Source organism: Pyxicephalus adspersus, chromosome 2 (assembly GCF_032062135.1).
Source record: "Pyxicephalus adspersus chromosome 2, UCB_Pads_2.0, whole genome shotgun sequence".
Taxonomy (NCBI): domain Eukaryota; kingdom Metazoa; phylum Chordata; class Amphibia; order Anura; family Pyxicephalidae; genus Pyxicephalus; species Pyxicephalus adspersus.
The window spans coordinates 51,692,601-51,720,387 of record NC_092859.1 but is presented as its reverse complement, the minus strand read 5'-3'; the positions used below and the strand labels follow the sequence as shown (position 1 = coordinate 51,720,387).

At 37.9% G+C, this 27,787-nt stretch overlaps 1 protein-coding gene across 1 annotated transcript in view; it reads left to right on the top strand.

The window, feature by feature from the left end:
- SLC4A9 (solute carrier family 4 member 9) overlaps positions 1-27,787 on the top strand; it is a 90,769-nt gene that overhangs the window by 46,480 nt on the left and 16,502 nt on the right. Inside the window, exons 13-18 of the mRNA XM_072400772.1 lie at positions 5,401-5,580; positions 8,789-8,902; positions 11,141-11,302; positions 16,467-16,645; positions 16,832-16,904; positions 19,088-19,156. Coding sequence (XP_072256873.1) covers positions 5,401-5,580; positions 8,789-8,902; positions 11,141-11,302; positions 16,467-16,645; positions 16,832-16,904; positions 19,088-19,156 — 777 coding nt within the window. The remainder of the gene's footprint in view (positions 1-5,400; positions 5,581-8,788; positions 8,903-11,140; positions 11,303-16,466; positions 16,646-16,831; positions 16,905-19,087; positions 19,157-27,787) is intronic.

The following is a 27,787-nucleotide window of genomic DNA, read 5'->3' as shown; positions in this document are numbered from 1 at the left end:
AATAAAAAGATAATTTAAATGTTCCAGGTGCACGTGTTTTCACTAATAGTAATTGATTCTTTACCAAAGAAAATGCTTTAAAGAGAAACTAAAGTTCCACTTTTAAAAATCCAGGATCAGCCAGGTTGTTATTACAGAAATAGACAGACAATGTCCCTTCTGCAATAATCTCTCCTACCTGCCTTACAATTAGATCCATAATGATCCATAATGATTAAGAACAATATAAAAACATTGACCATTGATTTATGTATCAATAAAAATTATGTATTAAAAAAAAAAACTATTTATTTGTGTTGGTATCTGAAATTACCACTTTCTCTGGGAACCCTTCCCTTTTAGAGCTCCAATCCAATTTTTCATATGCAATTTTAGGATGTGGTACCTAGATAGAATTATTAATTGGGATCTATCTTCCTAAATTAGCCTTAAACTCTCCTACCTGCCTGATCGCTCTGGGCATCTGTAAAAAAGACTTGTGCATATGCAGCTTCAGCTTTGGTGGGCAGGATACCTGGCAATCCTGTATTCCTTTTGCATGCCAGGAATAAATCTGATATTGCATGAGAGTACGTCATCTCAGACCAAAGTGTCTCTAGTAAGTGGAGAAAGAAGATGGTGGGCCCCGTGGTATAACAGGTACAGATGAGCATTGAGGGTTTAACCAGAATAACTGCTTTACAAATAGACCTTCTTCAAGATTTTTCTGAAATAAAATATTTTGCAATATTCAATGGGTGGCAAACAAAAAATAACCAGATAAACTGACGGCATGGATTTATTTTTATTTTGTGGCAATAAATATTATCATCAGCATTTAGACTTTTCTTTAACCTTTTCAGGTTGAGGTCCAATGTACTAAGTTTAGTATTTATTTGTGACTTTACTATAACAAAGAAAACTATTTACAAGTTTTAAGGGACATTTAATGTTCTTATTCAGCACACAGTTTAAACAAAAAATACTCCATTTGTATTTAGTTTTAGCAAAAAATAACAAACGTGAAAATATGCATATTTTTCACTGTTGTTGCATCCTGCATAATAGGAAGCACATGGGGTTTGTAAATGCGCAGTCCAGTGCACAGGCACATGTGATGTCTAAAAGCAGCCACACTTAAACCATCCATCCCTATTGATTATTTACTCACTTCAAATATGCAATATGTATATTACAATAAATACACACTTCATAGCAATTAAAAAGTATATTGTTAGTAAATATTCTGCAATGATAAAAGCTTAAATAATGCATCCAAAATCTATATAGGCATTACAAATTAAAGTTAGTAAAGACTTAGCCATACAGACAAACAGTTAGTTATTCATTTTCACAGTTCATTTTTGCTGCTTAATCTCCCCCAACTTTCATTTGGTTCTGCCATCTCTTCTTTCTTCATTGTGGAAAAGTAGCAGCCTATGGCCAATAGTATGATTAGGAAAGGAAGAGGGAAAGCAGGCTTTTTGAGGCAGGGATATCTAACTCATATACGAGTTAGATATCCGTGCCCTTAAAAAGCCTTCGCTTCCTTTCCTTAATATTTATTGTAAGGTCCATTAATTGGACATAAAGGGCTTTGGCACACAGCCAATTAATTGGCATTATCCCATAAATCAGGGAAACCCGGCTAGCAATATTCACTTTAAATTGTATGGCCAATGGTATCCTGCAGCTATTCCTCCTATGCATATGTTAGTGGTTATTGTCTCTCACATAATACACTTTATGGTTATTTCAAGATAAAACCTGCTTTCTCTCTCTATTTTACATTTTGTACTAACCAAGTTACTTACATACTGTTCAGCAACTGAGCAATATTTGAGGCTATCATCTCTCATCTCTATATTTTTTATTGAAAGGTAAAATCTAGTCCTAGTTTAACTTAACACGTACATGGTCTATAGTTTGAGAATAAAAAGAAGTAAAAGGATGGGAAAGAGTTCATGGATGTGGAGTTGTGTTTTTTGTGCACTCTAACATTTTGGACACTTTGGAAACTTTGAGGACAATATATTGGGGTATTTTAAGAAAAGAAAAACACAAACGATACTAATAAACTGTTTCATCACTGGACAATTTGTACTAATTTAAGGGTTTCAGTCTTATTTTTCTAAGTGAAAACTATATTATTGGTTTTAGATCTGTTGTGCCTGGCACTTTTACCAGTCAAATCATACCTATCACTGCTTAAAGTGAAAGTAAACCCAAAACTAACCCAAAAAAAAAAAAATCGCACTTACCTTCTATCCCCCAGATCAGTCTATACGTCCAGGGGTTTCTTCCCTCGGGTCCTGTGTCATCCCGGCATCCGTCTTCTGGCCAGCATTGAGGGAGTGGCAGACATCTTCTTCTTTCTTCTTCTGCATTCTTCTTCCCAAGTCACCCAATCTCGCACTGCGCAGGCGCGAGATCGAGTGATGTAAATTGGAAAAAAACTTGCCGATTTCCCTGCGCATGCTTGAGATGAGCAATTTTTTTCTCTATTGATGAAAAGGCTTTAAGAGCCTCCCAGGATGCGTGACATAGGTATCCCGGGAGTCTTTGCACTCCCAATCGCTTAGGCCAGGGGTCCGCAAACTCTGGCCTTTAGGCCAGATACGGCCTAGCCGGTAGTTTGTTCCAGCCTAACAGCCCCTGGCCGATCCGGCCTAATGCTGGCCCGCAACCCGCCATGGAGCCAGAACAAACCACCGAAGCCGGAGCCACCAGAGCCCCGGAGCCGAATGCGGCTCTTGAGCCTCCGTGTGGTGGCTCCCTTACCTATTTACCACGGCTTCCCTATTTACCTTCCCTATTTACTCAAACGGCGTTAACACTTCCGCCGTTGGAGTAAATAGGGAACATTCCTTTCAGGGGCCTTTCCTCGCCTCCGTATGCATTGCGGAGTAGAGGGATTTCCCTTCAGGAGGCGTTCCTGGTGGGAGGCGGAGCCGATAGAGCGGGACTCGAGAGAGAATCCGGCCTAGTGTGCTCCTGCCTACCCCAGAAATGGCCTACTGGCCAAAAAAAGATTGCTGCAGCCTTTTTGTTTATTTTTTTTTTTAAATGTTTACATTAAACAAAAGGGTTGTCTACCTTTGTAAAATTCAAATTCTGAGTTTAGGTACGTTTTAATGAAAAAGATTAGCAAGTAGGTAGATTAGTAGATAGCAAGGTAGGTATGCTGTGCCACTCTAAGTATCAGGAAGATCTAACAAAGAAAAAGCACCCAGGTGCTTATAACACTCTTTTTTTAATTGTTCTATGAACAATGGTCCAACAACAGCAGCAGCAGTAAAATCACATGACTGATTTTCCCCAGTTACCTTTCTTCTACTGGGAAGAGGCAGACAAAGAGAAAATCTATGGAGAGAAACTCTACATGCACTTTCAGAGATTTTTGATATCAGCATTAAATTCTATGCTATATATAGCTTACAAATAAACCCTGCCCTAAACAATTATATTTGTCACATGACTACTATAAGATAATTATTGGCTAAACATCTTTGTCATTTCAGTGTCAAAATAATTCACCAATTAGCAGGATATATAACCTGTATACCACCAGTATACCACCAGTTGCTCTCTTTCTTATGACTTGCTAAGCCAATAGCTATACATTTATGTTAACAGTTCATCATGACCCAGACAGAAAAAAAGACAGTGGGCCTGAATTACTAAAGCTCTCCAAGGCTGGAGAGGATACACCTAGTAAAGCTGGGTGATCCAGCAAACCTGAAATAGAGTTGGCCCAGGATTGAAAACATTTGCTAACAAATAGCAAATGACTTAAGAATTCCATTCCAGATTTGCTGGATTACTCAGCTTCACTGATGAAAGTGCATTCTCTCCAGCCTAACTGATGGCAGCTTGCGATGGTTCACATGTACAATTCACAGCTTGGGAGTTTATGGCTGTGGGCCGTACTATTACATGTGTCTGAATAACCATAACTTCCCATGTAAAATGCTTCTTGGGTATAGACAAAGTCATAATCAAAGGCACAAGGACCCTGAGATAACCTTTGGGGCACATATAGAATAGTATATATATGGGATAGCTTTGAAGTGACAGTGCATAGGGATTTAAACAACTGATCAAAAGCACAACTTAAATGACAGTTGAATAATTATTAAATACACCCCTTTGCATTTGCATACTCATCTGTGTATTATATGTCTCATTTTTATTTTATGCAACCAAGATACCTGCTGTCAGAATCACTAGTGAAGCTAGGTAAAAGGAAAAAGTGAAAATTGTTAGACAAAAAAGGATGGATGCCAGGAACCAAAAGAGGGTAAAGCAGTGGGGAATAGGTAGAATAGAGAGCAAGACAGAATAGAGAGAGAGATAGAAAAGAAAAGGTAGGAGGTTTAGGAAGAAGCAGAATGTGAAATAGGAAAGTGAAGGAAAAGCAATAGCAAATTCAATGCAGGCTCTGGCCTGTACCTTTATTGTGGCAATTTCAGCACAAAAACAACAAACTTTGGCAACTTACAGGCTCACTCCAGTCCCTGACTGGCTAGAGCAAGATATAAATAAAGGCACTTTCCAAATTTTACAGTAAACTTACATATAGCACAAGGTTTGTACTGTGGAGCTCACTCTCAAAACTGGGATCACACTGAGCTCCTGGCAGTATAAATGTGCCTGAATAAGTAGCACACCTGCACTTCACCTTCACAGGTGAAAACTTCGACATGAGTCAGGTGGAACAGGGTAAACCAAGCCCCTTACGATCTGGTTTTCCATAAACCAACTGAAAAAGTCAAACAATAAAATACAATCCTCTTGAGCCTTACTTGAGCCGTGCCGTATCCGTTAACCTTACTTGAGCCGTGTTCATACCCTATATATCTACTTCTCCTCAACACCTAGGATTAGCAGTGTAAGGTGAGCTGATGGACCCAGGAGGTATCCAGACTGAAGACATTTTTTTCAATATAGTTGGATTTTTGCTTGTATTTTCCACCTGCGGAGGAACCTTATTTATTTAAAGGCATTATTTATTAAAGACCTGTGAGAGCAGTCTGGTAGATTTGTGAGTTAATGTAACCATTATAAAACAAAGCATATTATTAAAAGTGTATTGTACTACAATAATTTTAAATATATATGTCCATGACTGCTTCTGACATAAGAATATTATCCAGTATTCTTTTTGTTTCAAACTAGTATTTTGGAGAGAAACACCTGAAAGTAAAAAAGAAAAAAAAATCAGCACTAATACTTTTTTTATGTAAAGGGTCAGCACCGTTTGTGTAGAAAATGTTTTACTAAATTATTTTTACTTTTTATGTATAAAGTCCCAACATATTGCACAATACTTCCAAAAGTAAAGCGTATGACTCCGGAGCAATATTGTTTATGATTCTTTATATGACTACTCAATAAATTTACCTTCATTTTTTCTTGTAGAATAAGGAGCTCGAAAACATTACACAAAATCAATGCGTTGATCTGGGAGGACTTCTGGAGGGCAACAGCTGCAACTATGTGCCAGATGTTTTTTTTATGTCTGTCATCCTATTTTGTGGTACATTTGTGTGTACAGCGTCACTAAAAGGCTTCCAAACAAGCAGATATTTAACTTCATCGGTAGGTAATGAAGCATATTATCACTGGAGTGAAATTGGTTTAAAAGCATACATTATTTTAGCAGTGGTGCATACTACAGAGTGTTGCAACAGACCACCATCTTTTAGAGTGGGAACTTTCCAAAGGGGTACCACAACCTTTAAAAGCTTTTGCAAAAGGTAGACTTCACTGGCAGGTTTGATGGACATTTGTGGAAGTTTGCAGGGGAAATAGGAGAAAATTATAAGTGTAGGTGCACTTACAATATTTTTTTCAAATGCATCCTAAAGCAAAATCAAATTAAAAAAAAAAAAAAAAAATCACACATGTCTTTACATCCTAGGGGCCCCTAATTCCTCTTGAGCTTTCCTCAATTGAGTCCTACGCTGTCCTGTAATCCACCTTCATCTCTTATCTTCTTCATTCCTCTTTCTTCAAGCTACGTCACCCGATCTCACACTGTGCAGACGCAAGAACAGGTGACATTGCCTGCTGTAAAGGGGAAAAAAGGAAAAAGTGCTGCTTTTACTGCCCATTGGTGAAATCAGCATTTTTTTCCCATTGCAGGAAAAGATCTTTCTGCACATACCTGATCTGAGGCATGCGCAGAAGGAGCAGCTAGAAGCCTACTAGGATATGTGACGTAGACAGCCCAGGAGGCTCTGCACTCTCATTCAGTCTTTACCACCATAGCTTCAAAGATAATGCCGCATGTTTTAAAGAAAAATAGATAATTTTTAGGTTATATAAAAGGATTATGTAAAGTAAACATTGTGGTGATACGTCCGCTTTAGGTGTAGCCTTTAAGTGCATCTTCATTGATTTAATGTAATGATAAACCTTCAACTAGAAATTCTAGTGCTTTTCTTTTATGTCTTATCCCATCTAAGTATTTCCTATTCAGCCCTTTTAGGATTTTTATCCCATTTTACATAGGTATGTACTTTCTAAAGTCCATAATATTCAGTAAAGACATTTCAACATTTCTCAATACTTGTAAGTTGGGTCCGGCTGTTGACAATATTTCTACCTGATCCCTAACATAATACTTGGTTTTGCCCAACCTCCTATCATTTCTAATAGAAAGGTGTTTCTTTTTTTTTTTTTTGGCAGTAGTTTGGCAGTAGTAGAAGTTTTTTATCCCTGACAATTGCCTGTTCAGTAGTGTATCACTAAGTCACCAAGATACTGCTTTGATTAAGCTAGGGTTGCATTTATGGTTATGTGTATCGGCGCATGGTCAGAGAAGGAGATGGATCCTATATTGGATTCTGTATTAGTGGTATTGTGTTGTGTTTTATCAGGAGAAAAAAATCTATTCATGAATATGATTTATGTACTGGAGAGTAATAAGTGTAGTCCCTATCTGCTGGGTGTTGAATGTGCCAAATATCCACTAGTTGATATGTGTAGAGGAACAAGTTTTGAGTTTTTAAATCTAATCTCAGGTTTTACACACATAACATATTCTGCCATTAATATTTTAACAAAAATGAAGCCAAAATAGTGAAGGCATGTGTGAAAAATTAATAACACGCTAAAGACAAGCTCCCATGTCTTTATTAGCCTTTCACATCGCTGTAAAAAAATTCAGTTCTTTTTTTTTTTTTTTTTTTTTTTTACAAGATTTTTTTAGTTTATGCATTTGCTTATGCATAGCTCTTAAAAGGTTCAACCACAGCATTTTTATCGGGTTGAGCTCTGGAACTTTGACTGAGCCATTGCAACACCTTGACTCTTTTCTTCAGCCATTCTATTGTAGATTTGCTGCTGTGCTTTGAATCATTGTCATGATGTATTACCAAATTTCAGTACTAAAAAATTTCCATGAGAGCAGATCTTTGCAGCCTGATAGCCCTCTAAAAAAAAAAAAAAACAACTTCAGAGTCTTTGTTTTGATCTTTGAGAATAAATACTTGCATCTGCTAAAGGAAACAAGTTATTTTTTTATCAATTTGAAATTAGGGTAAAGGTAGGAAGATTTATCCCTACTCCATAACTGTCAGCACACCTGTTTGCTGGGCCGGGAGAATACTTTTTGTTAACTAGACTGTAGGCCAGTGTAGAGAGTGTTCTAGAATGGTCAGGTCCAGCAAACAATGAAATCCAAATAGTACAACAAATAATTAGAAAGTAACAAGCAAACATGTAAAACAGATTTAATAAAGATGAAAGCAGACAGGAGATATGAGTAAAAAAAAAAAAAAGTCAGAGTGAATGTATAGGAACTTGACTTGGACAAAGACTAGTAATGCTTCATTTCAGGGACAAGATAAAAACAAAAAGGACAGAGGCAGGACACAAAACATAGAAAATCAGAGTCACACAGATCCCTATAAACTTGAATCTGAAAGAAGGATTAGATAAGAACGGGTAAAGGATTTTTCAAAGTTGATTGGAACTTGCCAACTTTCTATTGCAAACAGTGTGAGCATGGTAATGTCACCAAAATTGCTCAGGTGGGGGTCTGGGGCATCTATGAAAACATGCATCAATTAAAACCATTTAAAAATCATAATTATTTTCTGAGATAAAAGTTAAAGTAAAGTTAAAGTGAAAAAAAACAAAGTGACTGCCATTAAAAAAAAAAGTTCTTTGAAAAGTTTCTAAACATAGTATTGTCTGCACAACTGTTGGGGGGGACAGGGTGAAGAGTGTAAAAATATCACAAGAGAACAGAAAATGTATTTTTGTAGCAATATTTACAGTGGCTTCAGAAAGTATTCAGATCCCCTTCACTTTTGAAGGTGGTTACCACCTATGTTCTGATGTCAATTTATTTAACAGATTTGTATTGGTTTTGATGTTAACTATCATATATAGGGCTTTATGAAACAGGGAGTCAAATATTCCCTCAAACATTCCCTTGTGGGAATCTTCCACTTCCATGTGTTTTAATAGTTTAAATGATTCCTACCAGGGAATGTTTGCAGAAATGTCAGATTCCCTGTTTTATAGATAGAGTCTATAGTGGTCATTGGACTTTTGTTCTCTTAGGATTTGTTTATTATTGTATTTTAGAATGTAGGCACTTTTTTCTTTTACCCAAATGATCCTATATAAAATTAAAGTTTTAAATATTACAAAATATATTTATTTATGTGTTAAATTTGGAGCTGAATTATTTTTTGTGTTTTTAACATATGCATTGAGTTAAGCTTTATTTGCAGTGTAAAATGTTTACATTTTTCTTTGCATGTAATATTTTTTTATTATCCTCTTGCCACAGGTACGCAAACTGACTGGTGATTTCTCAGTGATAATAACAATTATAATTTTTTGTGCTGTTGATATCATTTGTGGTCTAGAAACTCCCAAATTGATAGTTCCAAGTGAATTAAAGGTAAGTCAGAGACATTTTATATAAGATCGTTTGTTAAAAGATTAAATCTGCCCAAGGGATAAAAATCAAAGTAATGAAAAAAGGTGTGTGCTAAAAGCTTATTTTTCATCGCTACACATGATGCTGAGCCTCCATAAATGACAAAACTAAAATTTATTGAATAAAGGAGAAGTCCAAAGACATTGATGTAAGGTAAGGTAAAATCAGCATGTTTTGCTGCTTGATAGAGCTATGCATGATAATAGAATATTATCAATTCTGCTCAATTTTAATGGCAACCCAATGTTTATGTACATCGTCCTGGAATCGATCTTCAGCCCCGGGCATCTCCATCTTCTTTCCCCTTCTGCCTCTGTCACCTGATCTCACACTGGCCTGCGGTAGATGGGGAAAAATGGGTACTGACCTCACTGCACATGCATGAGGTCAGCATTATTTTGCCCTTTGCATAAAAAACTACTTCTGGTTTCTTCAGAAGGAGCAGCAAGAAACCTCCTGGGATGCATGACATATGTATTCTAGTAGGCTCTGCACCCTCATTCAAAAGGAAAATGACTTCATCCTTTTTTGTTTGGGTTTTAAACCCCTCTACCAAAAATAAAAAAGGTAAATTTTACCTTGCATAAAAGGGTTGTCTACCCTTTTATATAAGGTAAAAATTTTAGTTTAGGTCCAATTTAGGAAATACAACCTCAAAGAACAACAACAGATAGTTACATAGTTGGGTTGAAGAAGGCCCAAATCTATCAAAGTCAACCAACAAATTATATATTATACTGTGTCATCATTTGTTTAACAAAAATCAAGTCAAAATTCAAAAGCACGTGTGTGGATGAGCTTAGAGCAATAGTTGTTGCTGCCCATCAGTTTGGAAAGGATTTAAGGTCAACAACAATCAAGTCAAAATGCAGAATTAAGTGTGTGAAAAACTACACGCTTACCAATTCTGTTGTCATAAAGTGTAAGCAGCAGCCAAGTTGTGCTTATCAAAGGCACTTGATTAACTGATCATCACCAAGTGTGACCACCTTTATAATAGCAGAAGTTTGGAAGTTTGCTGGTCATGTGTGTTTTAACACAATGTCGGGGATGAAAGATATCATTACTGAGCTTATAGCAGCAGTTGTTGCTGCCCATCGGTTTGGAAAGGATTTTAAGGTCATTTCAAAAAAATTTTAAGCCCATCATTCTACAGCGAGAAAGATTATTCACAAGTGGAAAACATTCCAGAAAGTCAGAATGTGCAATGCTCAGAGAATCTGCAAATACCCAGGATCTAGATCTCAGACTCTACAGCCCTCAGTATGTTAAATGGTAAAGTTCATGATAGTACAATTATCTGACTGAACAAGACATGTTTGGAAGGTTGGCAGAAGAAACTCCCCTCTCTATTAATGATTTGGAAGCGTGGTTTGAAAGGTGCATCTGAACAAACCACCAGTCTCCTAAAAAATACTTGTTTTGCAGTCACAGGACTTGAAAACCCTGCAGTCATTGGGTTTGATTTATTAAAGCTCTCCAAGGCTTGAGAGAACACACTTTTATCAGTGAAGCTAGGTGATCAAGAAATCCTGAAATGGACTTCTGAAAAGTAATTTGCTACTTGTTAGCAAATGTTTTTAATCTTAGACCAGATCCATTTCAGGTTTGCTGGATCACCCAGCTTCACTGATAGTATGTCCTCTCAAGCCTTCAAGAGCTTTAATAAATCAGGCTGTTAAAGCTTGGTCAATAATGGGATGGACATCAGGACAATGATCCTAAGTACACCAGCAAATCTACAAGAACATGGTTTCAAAATAAAAGAATCAAGTTATTGCAATGACCCAGTCAAAGCCCAGACACCCAATGCTGTGATGTGACCAAAGGGGAGCGCTGCATAAACAAATGCCTGCAGACATTAGTTAACTGAAGCAATTTGTTAAAGAAGAGTAGAGGAAAATTCCCCCCCCCAATTTTTTAAGAGACTGATAAAGACATGTAGAAAATAACTACTCAAAAATGTTAATACTAGACGTGGTTCTACAAGATATTGAATGGTGGCATGTTCCTCCTTTTTTCCCCAAACATGGCTCCCACATTTTGGCTTAATTTTTGTTGACACAGTAAAATCTAATGTGTGTTGTTTTACACTTGAAAGTAGACCTAAATAATTTTAGATCATGCTAATTTAGGGAGTGGAGTTCATTATGTGTTTAGAAAGCTGTGTTTATTATGTTTTATTTTTTCTCCTTAAAGCCAACAAACCCAAACAGAAGCTGGTTTGTGTATCCATTTGGAAGAAATCCATGGTGGGTGTGCTTGCTTTCTGGTGTTCCAGCAATTTTGATCACAATCCTTTTATTCATGGACCAGCAAATTACTGCAGTCATTTTAAATCGCAAAGAATACAAGCTAAAAGTAAGTTGCATGCAAGAATGTGTAGCAACATAACATTTTTAGGTATAAAAGGAATCACACGCAGACATAGGGGTTTTTCCTGGCTTTTTAGTATTAGGCATAAGTAATTTAAACACATAAGTGTCACAAAGTTTGTAGTGCAATTATTAACAGTATTAAGTGTGTGGAACATAAATTACAAGTGATTCCAACCTCCTCTAGGACACGTAAGGTTTTTTGGAATCATACACTATACAAAAACACTTCTGTTGGTGTAAAGATAATAACCTATTGAGTCCATTAAAAGAATTTGGTTACTTGATACAGCGCAAATGCGGTCCCTAACTCTTTCCAGTGTGTTTCGCCTTATTGGCTTCCTCAGACGAACTTGAGACTGATAAACTGATGTAATTCAAATTCTATTCAAGTTGAAATATTACACAATTAGATATATATGATTTATGTGAAACCTTAACATTCATCAACATTTAGAAAGATCAATACATAATATAGTATGCAAAATTGAGATCAAAGCATTGGAGAATGGGTAAATATGTAGATAAAAGTTTGCAGGGAGAGAAAACTGAAAGATAACTCTTTGTTGATATATAATATTGAGGTGTGTGCCTTCTTGACCTCCTAAAATGGCCTAATAGCCAAAAAAGTTTGCCAACCCCTGTTCTAGGGTACAGAAGGGATGAGGGTAACGTAAACCCAACCCAAACTTGTATTGCTTTTTTATTGGGGAAAAAAAAAGTGTAGCAGCTGCAGGGCTACAGAGTCCCCTGCTGGTAAGCTGCAAAAAATAAAAGTGAGATAAGAAAGGAAGTTACAAGGGATGGGAAATATGGGATGTATATGATATTTGTGTGCTCATTGTAAGGTATCAAAGGACAAATACTTACCTTTTGTACAGATGTGCTTAGCTTAAGATATGCAAGATGTAGAGTCAAGGAGACATAATGCCCCTCAGGAAATATCCAGAGGAGGATGAGGACAAGTATCTGAGAATGAAAGCATCTTGCTAAGCTCTCCTGCTTTCAAAAGATGCATTCCATCTCAGCACATCTTTTAAAGACGCAGATGTAACTATCACGTGGTGCTGGGCGTGCAGTACCACATGGTTTATACTTTCCTTAAAATTTTGTGGCTTCTGAAATAAAACTTTTCAAAAAAAAGCTGAAACTTTTATTTGGCACGTGTTTGGCTAGATCGATCCCAGATTTGCTGGATCACTCTCCTATGATAGTCTATTCCAAATCACCCTCTACCCACAAACTCCCACAGCACTGGGGGTCATCTCTCTCAATGATGACCTTTGACCTTTGCCAGAACAAAGTTAAATGGAAAAAAGCATGTCTCTTTGGTCACAAAACAGACCCAGAAGATTCCTGCTCATATTTTATCACCTATAGCAAGCCCCTGCTTACCCTCTGGAGGTTAGCTGTGAAACCCCAGCACATGGTTGCCCCCAGGACTTCGTTCCACAAAGGATGGTGTCTGTGGAAGGACTGACAGAGAACCAGGAGTCCTTAGAGAACAAGGTATGGGAGAGCACACCAGCAGCATGCCCAGGATACAGTGCCAGAGGTCACACACAAGTTATCAGTCCACCAAACCAATTACAACCAAAATTTAAAAAGTTAGTTTAACCCTGTAATTATATAGTTACATAGTTAGTCAAGTTGAAAGAAGATAAGTCCACCAAGTTCAACCAATAGGGCAATAAACTTATTAGAGCGCTGCATATTCCATAAAAAACAAAATATTATATACATCGTATATCGTTGATCCAGAGAAAGGCAAAAAAAAACCCTTATAAAAACAGTTTAGTTTACTGCAACAAAGGAAAAATCTACTACTAAATCAATCTACAAAATGTGCTAAAACTACTTTCTGTTAAGAAACTACTTTCTGTTAAATGTAGTAGAATGAAATACATGAAATCAAATTCACCTGTAATGGGGATTAAAGGGCCCGGATAAGGCTGTAAGTAAATCTTGTGCTGTATATTTTTATTTGGGATCCAGACCCAGAATATCAAGGGAGGAATGGGTAATCAAGGCACTCCATCCTTTTTGCAGGCCAGAAACTGGTAATGGCCGTGGAACACCTGCAAATGTTAATAAAAAGGCACCTGTCCTTGAGACAGGGGGGAAGTTGTTGTGTTTCGCCTGTATGCTGGTAGAGTCCAGGAAGTCTCCCAAAGTTGAGGTCTGTGGGACCAATATAGAGAAAGCCAGGAGGCTAAATTTTGGTTGGTACAACCATGTACCAACCCATTAATATTTTGTAGTTAGCTTCCACAGCAGAAGTATTAATGCTGCAGTATGCCACTGTGTTCCATATCTGTTCTCACTCCTACCACCTCAGGGTCAAGCCAAAGTCCCCTTTCCAGTGGCCCATATAGGAGGAAGATGTTGGGGTGCGGCTTCGCACCAGAATGTCATATAGGGCAGAGATCACCCCTTGGGCTTGGGGATCTCATGCACGAATACATTGGAACAAGGTCATAGTATGCATGTGTGAGGAACCCACCATTCCAGATTGAACGAAGTGTTTGATTTGTAAAAAGCGAAAAATTTCTGACAAGGGGGCTTCGTGATTCTCTCGAACTGTAGTAAAGGGTAGTATCACAAAGGGGTTCAGGAAGTGGTGTAGCCTGTAGGCCATGATGTAGGCCATGTTCCATGCACCAGTTAAATTTCTGCAGGTCCTCCAGCCCAGGTGAAAACATCGGATTGCCAATGATGAGGTAGAGGGGAGATTGGGGGTAACGTCATTTCACCTGAGAGCTTTGTGAAGTCCCAGATCTGCAGGGAGTGTTTGAGAATGGTGTTGCATAAATGGTTCTGCTTAGAAGAGGGTATCTATGGTAGAGCCTCCACCGACACTGGGGTAGTCACGCTTGCCTCCAGAGAGACCCATAGTGGAAGTGTTTTGGATACATGGTGGGCTTTGGGATGCGTGGCCTCTGTGACCCGCGAATAAAGAACATCATCCTTTGTTGTAGCAAATGGAGAGTGTTTGAGGGAATTTTTATTGGCAAAACTTGGGGTATACAAGCTTGGGATGCATACCAGCCTTGATATTTACATGGTCAGGTGTTGCACTAGTTCGGGATCTTGACAAAGTACAGAGTATAATCATAGGGCAATATATATACACCCAGGTATCACAGGCAGCACTCCACTCACTTAAAGGGGAAGGACACCTAAATTGCAGACACTGTTTCCAGTGGTAGGGAAATACTAAGTGCCTTACACTTGGTGCTACTTATTTGTAGGCCTGAGAATTTTTGGGAGTTCTGTAGGGGAGACATTAGGTTAAGCCAGACATCAGAGGGTTGGACAGGCACAGCAGAACATCATCTTCAAAGAGGCACAATTTTTGGTGGTCAGTTCAGTAGGAATTTTAGTTTATTACTCTTTAGCTGTTTGATGACCTGCCTAATTTCTAGGGACGTAATTGGGGTTTCCAGGCTTCAATGCATAGGGAAGCCCATGGCAGCTATGTCGAAAGATTGCAGGTATTAGTATAGAGAGCGTTGCCTTTTATGGAACTCTTGGAGTATATGTATTGGGTTGCTTGTAAGGCCTATGCCATTGGTTTTTAGTGGTATGGGATGAATCGGCGATCAAGGTGACAACCTGGGTTTTTCCATTGTAAGAGAAGAGCAGCTTTAAGGGGTATACACAGTGATAGGTGATGTGTTGGCCTTGAAGAATCAGCAGGTATAGCTTCAGCATCCTGTGTCCCTGGATTGTTTTTGGTGTCAAGTCAGTAAAAAGCTCACAGGTATAGCTTTGAAAGGTTAGGTGTTCTTTGGCGCCTCCTGCAGGAGCCTGTCCTCCGTGCAAAAGTTGTAAAGTTTCACTACTATGTCTCAGGGAGAGCCATTTTTATTTGGTCGGATTAGAGTGCAGTGGATCAGGTTGATTTCCAGCTAAATATAGTGATGTATTTGTAAAGGTGAGGTCAGCGACCGACTCGAGCCACTTGGCTTTCCCATTAAACATTGCATCCAGGTCTGCTTGTAGATTATAGACCTCCTTTATGGACTTTTTTTTTAATTATACAGAGATTGTACTTTCAATCCCAAACTCTATTTCATTTATAAATATTTTAAGCAACAATGATCCCAACATTGAACCCTGGGGTACATTCTGAATTCAGCCTTTAAGCCAATTCTCTATCTATTTACAGATTACATTTTATAAACCTATATACCCTTGCACTTGCACAATGGGCGCCTTTAGAATACTGTGTGAAATACTTTTGCAAAGTCCAAGTATCCTATATCAACTCTTTTGTTGAACTGTTTACTTACCTCCTCATGAAAAAATAATTTGATTGACAATATTGGTCTTTCTTGAATCCATGCATCCATCCTTCATTTATAATTTTTTCCCAACAAAAACTGGTTCAACAGTCTTTCTAGGACCTTTTAAACTATAGTAGGTAAACTTACTGGTCCATAGGTACTTGATAATTACTTTGCTCCCTTATTAAAGATAGATACCACATTGGCCTTAGACCAGTCCATTGGTACCATGCCAGTGATAAAACAGTCTCTAAAAAGGAGAAACAATGGCTTTGAAATAACAGCGATCAGTTCTCTGAGGACTGTGTTTAATCCATCAGGTCCTGGTGCTTTATTAACCCTAATTTTATCTAGCTGTTGCTCGATCATATCAATTTCTAGCCATTGTGGTTTCTTCAAGGCTGCAACAATGCTATTTTTATTGTGGACTTAAGCTCCACCATTCTGCTTTGTGTACACAGAGCTAAAAAAAGTGTTTAGCAAAGCTGCTTTTTTTTATCTGAAGCCACCAACCGCGAGACATCTTGTAAGGGGCCTACATGTTCAGATCTGATATTGTTGCTAATAATATGTAATAAAAAATGGGGGTTTTACTTTTGCAATATGTCTTTTGTTTAGAATTATTGCACATTTGATTTCCCTTTTACATCTTTTGTTGTATTGTTTATAATTTTTAAATGATGAAGGGAAACCTTCATTTTTATACCTTTCCACACTATGCGCCATTGAGCTTTGTGGTAGTATGTGGACAGTGACCATGTGACTATGTTAGATGCACAGGAAGACTATAGATTTTATGGGTAAAGAATTGCTGTTAAAGTTTTTTTTTTCTTTAATATACATGTATAACATTTTTTACAGAAAGGCGCAGGACTTCATCTGGATTTCTTCTGCATAGCTTTGCTAATTATAGTAATGTCCTTTATGGGTCTTCCATGGTATGTCTCAGCTACTGTTATATCGCTTGCACACATGAACAGTCTAAAAATGGAAACAACAGTTTCTGCTCCAGGAGAACAACCAAAATTTTTGGGCATCAGGTAAATATTTTTTTTACAATCTAAAGCAAATTTGCAATACATATACAGGGTATATCACTAAAAATATCTAAGGTTATTAAAAACCTAGACTTGGGATGAGTCAAACATAGGTGAATTAAATGGAATTCACTAGTTATAATAAACGCAATATTACCCTAGTCTTACTATTTTATGGTGTGTTTGCAGGGAGCAAAGAGTAACTGGATTGGCAGTGTTTATCCTAACTGGAGCATCTGTGTTCCTTTCACCAGTTCTTAAGGTATGTTTCTTAAGGTACTTACTGTGGACAGCAAAGAATAATATATATATTGTTTTCATTTTCAGTAACAGAATTTTGTGAAACAGATGTACTTTGTTGCCTACAATTTAAATATAACCTCTATCATTTGAATACATTTCATACTCCAAATTGAAAAATATATTGTGTAAACTGAAAACAGCTTACCTGGAGTGGCCATCACAGTCCCTAAAGGCACATCAACATATAGAAGACTAAACTAAATATTTGCACTGTTTGATGTGTGTTGGCACCAAATTAATAAAAACTAGAAAGTGTCTGCCATTTAATATAATATTATAAGTAACAAAGGCAAGGTACAGCCATACTGTATGTACCTACAAATTATTAATACACAGATACATCCAGTTGGCTATTGTAATGGCAACGTTTTGTTAACTAATACATTTAAACGAAACAAATGTACTCAAGACAAGGTAATTGGTATGCTTGACAGCTGAACCTTTCCAGTTCTAATGTATACCTTTCTATATATTGCGATGTTGCCTGACAGAGCATCATGTCAGGCAACACGAACTATGGACATGTCCATGAACTTTACTACTGAAACAGTCATTGCGACTGACCAAAACTTTTCTGTACAGTTTACCAATATTTCTATGCTATTAATTTGGTAACTTTATGTTTACATACTAATATTTGTCACTATGAGAGGAAATAAACAAAGAGATATTTTCCTCCAATTTTTCATTGGTAATGCACACAGCTCAAGTAATGTTGGCAGGTTTAATTTAATACAAAGTACATTTGGGTGTGAAGGAGCATATGGCTCACCTAATTTGGAATGACATGTATATTCCTCATATTCTTTTTTCTTGTAAAAAAATTAAAATGGTGAAAAAACCTGCAGAAACATTTGTTGCTCAGTTTCATACATGTATTCAAATACTCAAAATATTATTATTATTAATATTAAACAGGATTTATATAGCGCCAACAAATTATGCAGCACTGTACATTAAATAGGGGTTGTAAATGACAAACAAATACAGACAGTGACACTGGAGGAGAGGACCTTGTCCCGAAGAGCTTACAATCTAGTAAAAGGGGGGATTACCACACAATAGGAGGGGGAATGTAGTGGTGGGAAGTAGTGACGGTTTCGAGAGACAGGGGAAGATGGGTGGGCAAGTTTGAAAAAATGGGTTTTGAGTGCTCTCTTAAATTAAATTCAACGCAGCTTACCTGGAAAAATATATTTGCAATTGTATGCAACAAAGTACCTTGGTTTTTCTTCTAAATATCATAAACCCTTTTAAAGCTTGATCCTCTGTGGTAATTACATGAATTTATTGCTGAAAAATGTATGATAGTCCTCATGTACCACCAAAATTTTCCTTGACCTTAAAGCAGTCCTTATCGTAAGGACTGCTTGTTTAATAAAACTCATCTTGCTATTTTAAAATGCTGCAGGCACAAAAAAGGGGTAAAAACTCCTGTGGGATTGAAAAAATAAAATACCATACTTAAAATATCCCTGCTTTCACCGCCTGCAAATTGAAGCCATTCCTACACAGTTTCAATGAACTTGATTTATTGAAGCTCTCCAAGACTGGAAAAGAAAGAAAATTATGAGAGAACCTGAGTTATCCAGCAAACCTGGAATGGATCTGGTCCAGGGTTGAAACATTTGCTAACTAATATAAAATACTTTATATGGAATCTACTCCAGGTTTTCTGGATCACCCAAGTTCACCCATGGTAGTCCATCTTCTCCAGTCTTGCAGAGCTTTAATAAATCAGACACAATGGGCCTTATTTATTAAAGTTCTCAAAGACTTGAGAGGATACCCTTTTTCCGTGAAGCTGGTTGATCCAGCCAACCATGACTGAATCTGGTCCAGGATTCAAAACATTTGCTATTTAATGAGTTTATACAAATCCATTCCAGGTTTGCTGGATCACCCATCTTCACTGATGAAAGTATGTTCACTCCAGCCTTGGAGAGCTATAATAAATTACACCCAATGTCTTTTCAGGTTGGGATAAAGCCTCATCCCTACCAGTGCTAAACCACTTTCATTTGATAGCTGAATGATGGAAGTAAAGTGAGGAAGACAATGAATAGGAATTGAGTAGATATGTACCATTAAAGCATATATTCTTTGAAATAATATTTACTTATATTGTTTTATATTTTATAGTATATCCCAATGCCTGTACTATATGGAATTTTTCTTCAAATGGGTGTGGCAGCTTTAGGAAGCATTCAGGTACATTTTAATCTATCATTTTATCATTAAATAGATGTTATATTTTTATACCATTCCTTTTCAATTTTTAAGCTGTGAATCAAATATTATGCATGTTTCGCTGGTGATAAGTCACATTCTCATCTTTTATTTCGAGGTATAAGTCACTTAAAAATGATCATAGCAATTGGTTTGCTACAATAGTTCTTGAAGTTACTAACCACTGGCTAGGATTATCAGTAGCTATATAGGATAAAATAGTAACTACAAGCTCAATGGTATAATTGAGATGTGGTCTCTTCTAGAAAAAACAGTTTATGCAAAAGCATTAAAAGCACATTGCTTTTTTCCAGTAAGGTTTAAGAAAGGCATGAAGTCTGCTATGTTTTAATTTCTGTATTTTAGATGGGGAGATTTTCTCTCGCTGAATGTCTAAAGTGGCACAAGTCACCATGTCCAAAGTCGTACCATCCCATACTTCCAGAGACTAGAAGCGTTGGCTCCTTAATATAGGCAGCAAGAAAACAAGACATTGGCTCTAATCTTTTCCAATTCTATTATGGAAAAAAATTTATACCAGGTTTTGTTTTTTGTGTTTGTGTTGTTCACTGGCACTTGGAAACTTTGGGCCATACCTTAGACACATATTTTGTGATTTTTACATAATCTTTTCACATAAAAAATCGTTAAACAAAGCCTAAAAGCTCCAATGAAACACTTCAGAAGAGGCCCACATAAATCATAAAGAAAAACAAATTGACCCACCTCCCGATATTTTCTGTTTTACTACAAAAGTAATTCACAAATTAATAATCATCTCCAAAAAAGTGTAATGCCTGTGTTACACTGTTACAATGTTACCCCTACCATACCATTGGTGAAGTGTAACCACCAGCCATTGTCAAAATGCTAGATACACACAGTATTGAAAATCCAGCACCCTACTGTCTTTTTATTGTGTGTTATTCTAAAAACCAGTTTCTAAATCTTTAACCTATGCATTGTACTTATACTTGTACTACTTCTTTTTCTACTAGGGACACCCAAACCTCACATTTTTGTTTAGAAGTGGGGCACCTCATAACCCTTTAAACTTCCTCACACCTTTGCTTTTTCCTCTTCCTTTAGCTTTACTTAACACGAAAACTCAATACCACAAGTGACCTAGAGCCCATCTCTTCTACAGGGGGCTTCTAGTCATGGAAAAGCTCAGAGGGAAAAATACTTCATTTTTAGATAGATGCAATTGTAGGAAACTGCTTCTGGGAAAGGGCATGGGAGAAAAATGATTGGGAATAGTGCAAATGTTAAGCAATTGAAATGATACCAGTTATTTCCAGTTATCCACAGGCACTTTTTTTTCCTATTGTTTCATAAAAATTCACCTGCTTTGCCAATTGCTGCTAGTGACATTGAGCAGTGTTTTTTTTATATTGCAACTGTTTACCAATTGAAATCACAGAAATTATGTCCAGTTATCCACATGCTATTCTTTTCAAATTGTTGCCCAAAAATTCACCTGTTTTGTCATGTTGTGACTATTAACCAAAATAAATCACAACCATAATTTGCAGTTGTATACAGGTAATGTTTCCCATTGTTGTGTAAAAATAAATTTGCCTGTATTCTCTTTTTGCAACTTTTAACCAAGTGAAATCACAGAAGTTATTTGCATTTTTACACAGGCGTTTTGCCCCATTGTTGCTAATAAAATTCACCCATTTTTTCATACTGTAACTGTTAAAGTGAAATCAGTTTTCCACAAGCCATTTATTTCCCATAGTGGAGTACACATTTACCTGTTTCCCCATATTCTGACTGTTAACCAAGTGAAATCACAGATTTCCCCATTGTTGTGTAAAAAATTGCTTTGATTCACACAAATTGAGATAGTTAGAAAATGTCATCATTGGTTTGAATTAAGACTGGTATAGTAACTTGGGCCCACAAGGGACTGACCACTAGCAGATCCTCCACCTAAACTAAATCTCTTGTGTTTGGTTCAGAATTTACTAAATTATGGGTAGCAGGAGGGACCACTGTTAAGTACACATTTAGTAGTAACAAACAGAAGTTCTCCCAGTCAAGCTTTGCCCCTTATGGACTGGTTGACACATTCCGTAAGAGCAGGGAGATGACCTCAGTGAATGTGATACATTATGTAGTACTGGCAAATAAAACCCCCATAGAAAAGTTTTATGGATAGTAATATGGTAAATAAAAATAAAGAAATTCTCACATTATTAAATAAATAATTTATGTTTAAATGTTTAAATATATAATTTCTGGTTCCTGAAAAGTTGTCCACTTCCTCAGACTTAAACAACATCAAATAGATAACCAAACTATGGCAGTTCCAGTGGACCCATACTTCTTTAAGTCTTAAGTTGCTTGTTGGTTACCGCCTGGTAGGTTTTGTTGCAAGGATGGTCCTATATTGATCCCTAATTTTCTGATACTGAGCTAGTTCACAGAACCAATAGGTGTTCAGTGGTCCGAGCCACAGACTATAGTAGTACATGTATTGTTACAGCCTGTGATATTGGTAGTGGAGGTTGCAGGACGTTTATTGTCAACCTCAGCTGTTAGTCCCTCTTCTTGTGTTGGTAGGTCCAATTAGTATCAGAACTTGGGTACTGGTAGCAATGTATGCATGGTATGCTTTTAGGAAAGGGGTCATTACTGGTAGCAAGGTTCCTAGTGAAAGGAGAGTCACTTTTAGAGCTGGTTAGGTTATGCTACAGAGTAACTGTAGCCTGTGTGTAGTGACAGCAATAATAATAAAAATGGCTACCAGTTGACTGTCTGTGATTCCAAGATGCAACAGTGGCGACAAGGACCCTCCGGAAAAGTTTCTGCAGCACACTGAGGAGCCTGCAGTGCCCCTGAATCTCTGATTCGATCAGTTTTATATCTACTTGATAGCATGTGTGGCATAGTATGGATGAGGCCTCCCCAGACAAAAAGAGCTTTGCTTCTAAACTCATTAGGGTCAGAAGGTTTTAGGATTTTCTCTACTCTGTGAGCAGATTCCTCCTACACTGCTACTGTACACATCACATAACATTATATTAAACCTGCCACAATTGTTTTTAGTAGTTTCCAGTGAGTTTGTTTTTGCAGATTCTGTCAGGGTGAGGCAGAATCTATGTGGATTTGAAATGCAAAATAGAAATGACTTTGCATGAAGCCAAAAATATGTTGCGCCCCACAGCGGGGAAATGAGACACCTGTTTCAGTACAAAAATTGACAGACTGCACACTGTGCACCCATTGTTTTAACAGTGGCAGTAACCACCATAAAGGAAGTATTACACTGTGTCCTGCCCAAAGTATGCACTGTAACAAATGGAACCACTTTGCTAAATGTTGCCATTCCACCCCAAATTTACCTGTTCAAAACTTGGAGCAGGCTGAGCAGGCACCGGACGACGTACAAGTCTACATAATTGAAAAGGCACAGGCTGGTTTAAGATTTTATCACTGTATCATTGCTTTCATAATAGCAAGGTTAAAATTCAGCTGCTATTAGACAAAGGAGCAAAGGTCCTCATTTTGAATGCAGCCACTTACAATTAACATTTTTGTCACTATCCACTCCCTTAGCCATTCCTGTTGGAGTCTAATAGCTACAAAAACTTTTATAGGATGCTAATATAGTATCTGCTGACTTGTCCCCAAGGTTTTCTAACCAAATCATTGCCAACAAGATGGCAAAATTTGACTATGTGTTAAGCAATAGTACCTGACTGTTATTCACTACCTACTACTGATAATTTAACTTCTCATTGCCAGGGGTCAAAAATCTTTACTAAACTGGACTTCCATAAAAGCTTCCTACAGTTTTCACTTGCAATGGCAGCCAGCAATCTAACAACTTTTATTATATATCTGGGACATTTCTGTTTTAAATGCATGCCTTTTGGTCTGTTCTCTGCCCCAAGCTGTTTTTAAAGATAATGGACACTGTTTATTCAGGGATACCTTGTGTAACAATCTATTTGTATTATATTTTCATTCATGTACCCTCTCTGGAGGAACACAATGCAATCATCAAGTTTTCACTGACTGATGGAACACAACCTAAACAAACCTAACCAAAAAACAGACTGAGTTCGAATTTGTAGGTCATAGTCTCTCCTCACAGTGTATACATCACTTGTAATTCAACATTGGTGCTTTGCAGAATGGGAGTGAACACAAGCATCCACTTTGGACCTTGAAATACTAAATAGCTTCTTGCGCATTGTTCACCAGCTGCTCTAACATTTGTTTCATGTGATATTTCCACTGTTGCTTTGGGTACAGTTATCTCACATATTCACCAAAGAAAGGTGAACCCCATTGCTTTTGCTTCTAGAACTCTAAACAAAAAAAATGCAGGAGTAGCATTGGCCTGTATATGGGCAAATGAACAGTGGCATTGCATTCTTTATGGTAGAAAGTTTATCCTAAGAACTGATCACCAAGCCCTAACTTCTTTGCTATCGGTGTCTGGGTCTGGCAATCGTTCTCTTGTCAGACTGGGGCTGTTTTAGTACTACTTTAAAGTTTTTTATAAGCCTAGAAAGTTGATTCAAGTGGCAGATTATTTGTCCAACTCCTCTAGTCGGAAAAGATGACCAAGACGAACAGTGATTTGAAATATCCAATTTGGCAGTCTTCACAATTACACTACAGGACCTGGTAACCCCATATCAGAATGATCCAGTGATTCAGGAAATTTTGACCTACTTACAGGGTGGATGGCCATCTGTCTTACCAGGATATTCTCAGCCATAATACCTACAAAGAGAATGATTATTACCTTGGAAGGTTGTTTGTGTGTTACAAGTACATAATTAAGAATAGCAATTCCAGCTGCACTTTGGCAAAAAGTACTTAAAATGGCCATTCAGGTGTGGTACAACAAAACAACTTTGCAGAGAAGCATTGTAGTGACCTGGTAAAGAAAAGCAAATAAAAGGTTTAGTTTCCTGAGAAAAATCAGAAGACAACTGCCACATTACAGGTCGGACATTTTCCAAATGGCCTATGGAATACAATCCAGTTAGATGTTTGTGGAGAAATTACAGTAGTACTGCAGCACCAAAGGAATTGTCTGATAGAATATTATTAATATTATTATTATTATTAATATTAATAATAAACAGGATTTATATAGCGCCAACAAATTACGCGGCGCTGTACATTAAATAGCTTATAATTTGTACTGCAAAAAAACAGAGGTTGCTATAGCTGGAGTTTTGACCACTTAAGTTGTGGTAACAACCTGGGGAGGCTAGTTCTCCAGGTGGGGTCTGCCCCTAGAAATCATCACAGACAATAGTACACATTTTATTAAAGGAGTTTAAGACTCACCTTTAATGTTGTTTATATTATATATTTTAACACTACTATATCATGCTCATGCTAATGGAGGTATGGAACGTTTTAACCAGACTTTAAAAATGTCTTAAATACACACCTGCATGAGGGACCAATATTCAGCAAAGCTTTACCTACTGTGAAAGTTTTGGTCAGAGTCAAACAACAATATTAAAGTTTTTCTGGACCAAGAAATGCAGACTAGGTGAAAGTAAGGAGGAAAACAGTGGTGGGGAAAAAGAGGAAGGCACTGTGCAACAACATCCATGAATAAAAAAAAAAACTTTTAGACCTTTACATGCATATTACATGTCTGTGGGGTACTGTGTGAAATGCTTTTAGCAAAGTTTAGGTTCACAATATCAACTGCCTACTATTGGTTGCTAAGCCTTTTTAAACCTCTCCAGTTCCAGGCTCAGGTTGCTGTAACATATTGAGGAACAGTCTGACCAGGTGGTGGATAGGATGTGAGCCCTATTAACAAAGTAATGGTTGGTGCCTGAGAGGACAAAAATGTGGTCTATTTTGAAGTACTGGTTGTGGGCCACAGAATAGTACATATTGTCCCTAGAATAGGGGTTTACCTTTTCTTTTGGAGTTGTCTATATGTAGGCCTACTGATCTTGTCTGTAAACTAATCCAATGCTAGGTTGCAATCTCCAAGTAGGTACAACTCCCCTGACCATGGCATGATCGTGAGGAAGGGGGTATGGCAAAAAGCAATCTGATCCTCGTTTGGGGCATAGTATGTGACAAAATAGACTTTTTGACCCTCAGTTGACTCTTTGAGACCCTTTGATACCAGCCACCAGGGTCCCTTACCACTTCCAGAGGGGAAAAAATTTGACATTTTGGCAAAACAAAGCATCACTTCACATTTCTTGTTAGTTGAGCTAACATGAAAAAAAATGGATAATTCTTATAGAGGAACACTGGGAATGACCTTTTAGAGAAATGCATCATCTGTAAGAATAGTATGTCAACATTGGGAGAATTATAGTAGTGGAAGTCTTTGTAACACTTAACTGAGGAGTTGAGACCTTGAACATTGTGCATGAGTATCACCGTTTGTAGGGAAGAAGCCTCTATATTAGGTGATATGACTTAGTTTGATGGTCTCCCTGAGAGCAGGTAGAGTGAATTTTGACAAGCAAATACTACATATAACAAGTGTAAAGCATATATAACCATATATAACCATGAGGGGTCCTGAGTAGGCCCCTGTTGACCAGGGCCACCACAGTCCCAGCCGAGGGATGCAGTTGCCTGAACCCCACAACGCTTAAAGCTCCAGGTAGAGGAAGGCACTGCCAAGGTCCACAAAGTATGGTAAACCAAAACTTGTCCTTCTACTCCCACAACTCCCACAGACAGTGGAGTGAACCTAGGTAACTAAGATCAATAATACCTATTAATGAAATGTTCATAAGGACTGTAAAAATTATGTACAACTGGCATTCTAGGGCAAGGAACAAGAACATGTTAAATGAGAACATTCAGCAACAAATAGGCATTTATCTACATTGTAGTGCAGCAAGAAGAAAAGATACAAGGTGATCTCGCAAGGAGCACTCAGGGACTCAGCAACTGGCCAGGAATTGCTTTCCAGAGCAGATCAATCCAGAGTGTGGGTACGGGCACAATAACAAGTTCTCCCCACTGTTGGGATCAGGTGGCTTTCTGGGATGCTTTGGATCCAGGCTTAACTATGTTGCACAGTGGACCAACTGATTTGGGGACTGCCAGGGCTTGGTAACCCCAGTCCAGTTCCAGGTAAGTTTGTCTGCCAACAGTGTATGAAGAAATGCCTTGGTAGCTGCAGGTAAGTCTTTGATAGACTCAGGGTGGCCACGGATGTGGACGTTACGGTGGTGCGCACTATTTTCCAGATCATCAAGTTTAATCTGGAGCGCTTCAAGTTGATCATCCAGGGTTGAGATCTGAGAGGTGTTTTGTGTGACTCTGATCACAGTGTCATCTCATTTTTGTTCAATCAAATCCAGCTTGGACCCAAGACTTTGGAGGTCCCATCGGAGTTTAGAAGTAATGGAGGTGGAATTTTAGCAAGCTCCACTTGGAGCAGAGAGGCAATTTGTGTGAATAGTATGCTTAGCGGATGATATGGTAATATCTGTAGCCAAGGTAGGAGAGCCCAGCGATATGTGAGACAGGTGAGTGGTGAATTGGTTGTAGATGTATCCAAAAGGAGCTAGAGAAGCTGGGGCTGCTAGGCACAGCACATGCCTGCAATCCAGACTGCTCTGAGCTTGGAGTGATTGGGCTGGGTCCCTGGACAGAGTCAACTGGTGATTCAGGGGGTGATTTGAGTTCACACCCCCTGAGCTTGTGACCAGTCCCCCACATGTGCCTTGGTCCTGCTTGGGTATGAGAGCCGCCACATAGAAGTCCCCTCACACAGCCATCATTTTGAATTGAGTGCGCTGTGTCTGAGACCCGGTCTTGCAGTCTTATGAATTGCCTCCAACCTTCCCCATCATCACTGCGGGCTGCCAAGAACTTTTCCCATGCCCACGCTGATGAAGTCCATTGGTTTTATTCTTGTGGGGACCGTAAGTGAGATAGAGGGGTGCTGCACAATTCAAACTGTGTCAGTCATCCATATGATTCACTCCAAGCATTCCATGATTCATACTCTGAATGGTTTAAGGTTATTAGCAGTGTTCCCCAGGTTCAGTGTTGGTATTTTTATAGTTTAACTTCTTTAAAATGATATAGAGTTTGTGATAAAAAGTACTATTTCTGTGAAAGCAGATGACAACAAACTATGTAACAGAATCCATAGAGGATGTCTATAATCTACAAACAGACCTTAATGTACTGTTTGATTGGGCAGCCAAGTGGCAAATCACAATTATATTGAGAAATTAAAAGTTATGTTATTTGCATGCTTCATACAGTCTAGGGGGAATACATTTGGGAGCGTCAAAAATGGAAAAGTTTTTAGGGTTTTGGTAGATCATAGATTTAATAATAGCATGCAATGCCAAGCTGCAATATCTAAAGCTAGCACAGTAGGTTCTTGTTTTAAAAAAAGAATAGACTGTTGAGATCAAGACAGAATCCTGGCCCTGTACAAAGCATTAGTCAGACCTCATCTGGAATATGCAGTCTAGGTTTGGGAACCAGTTCACAAAAAGGATTTTAGATATTGAATTTGGAGAGAGTACAACAACTAAACTAATAAAAGGAACGGAAGAGGTCAGCTTGAAGAAGAGATTAGCTGAACTGAATCTATTCTCCCTTGAGAAGCGATGTTTAAGGGGG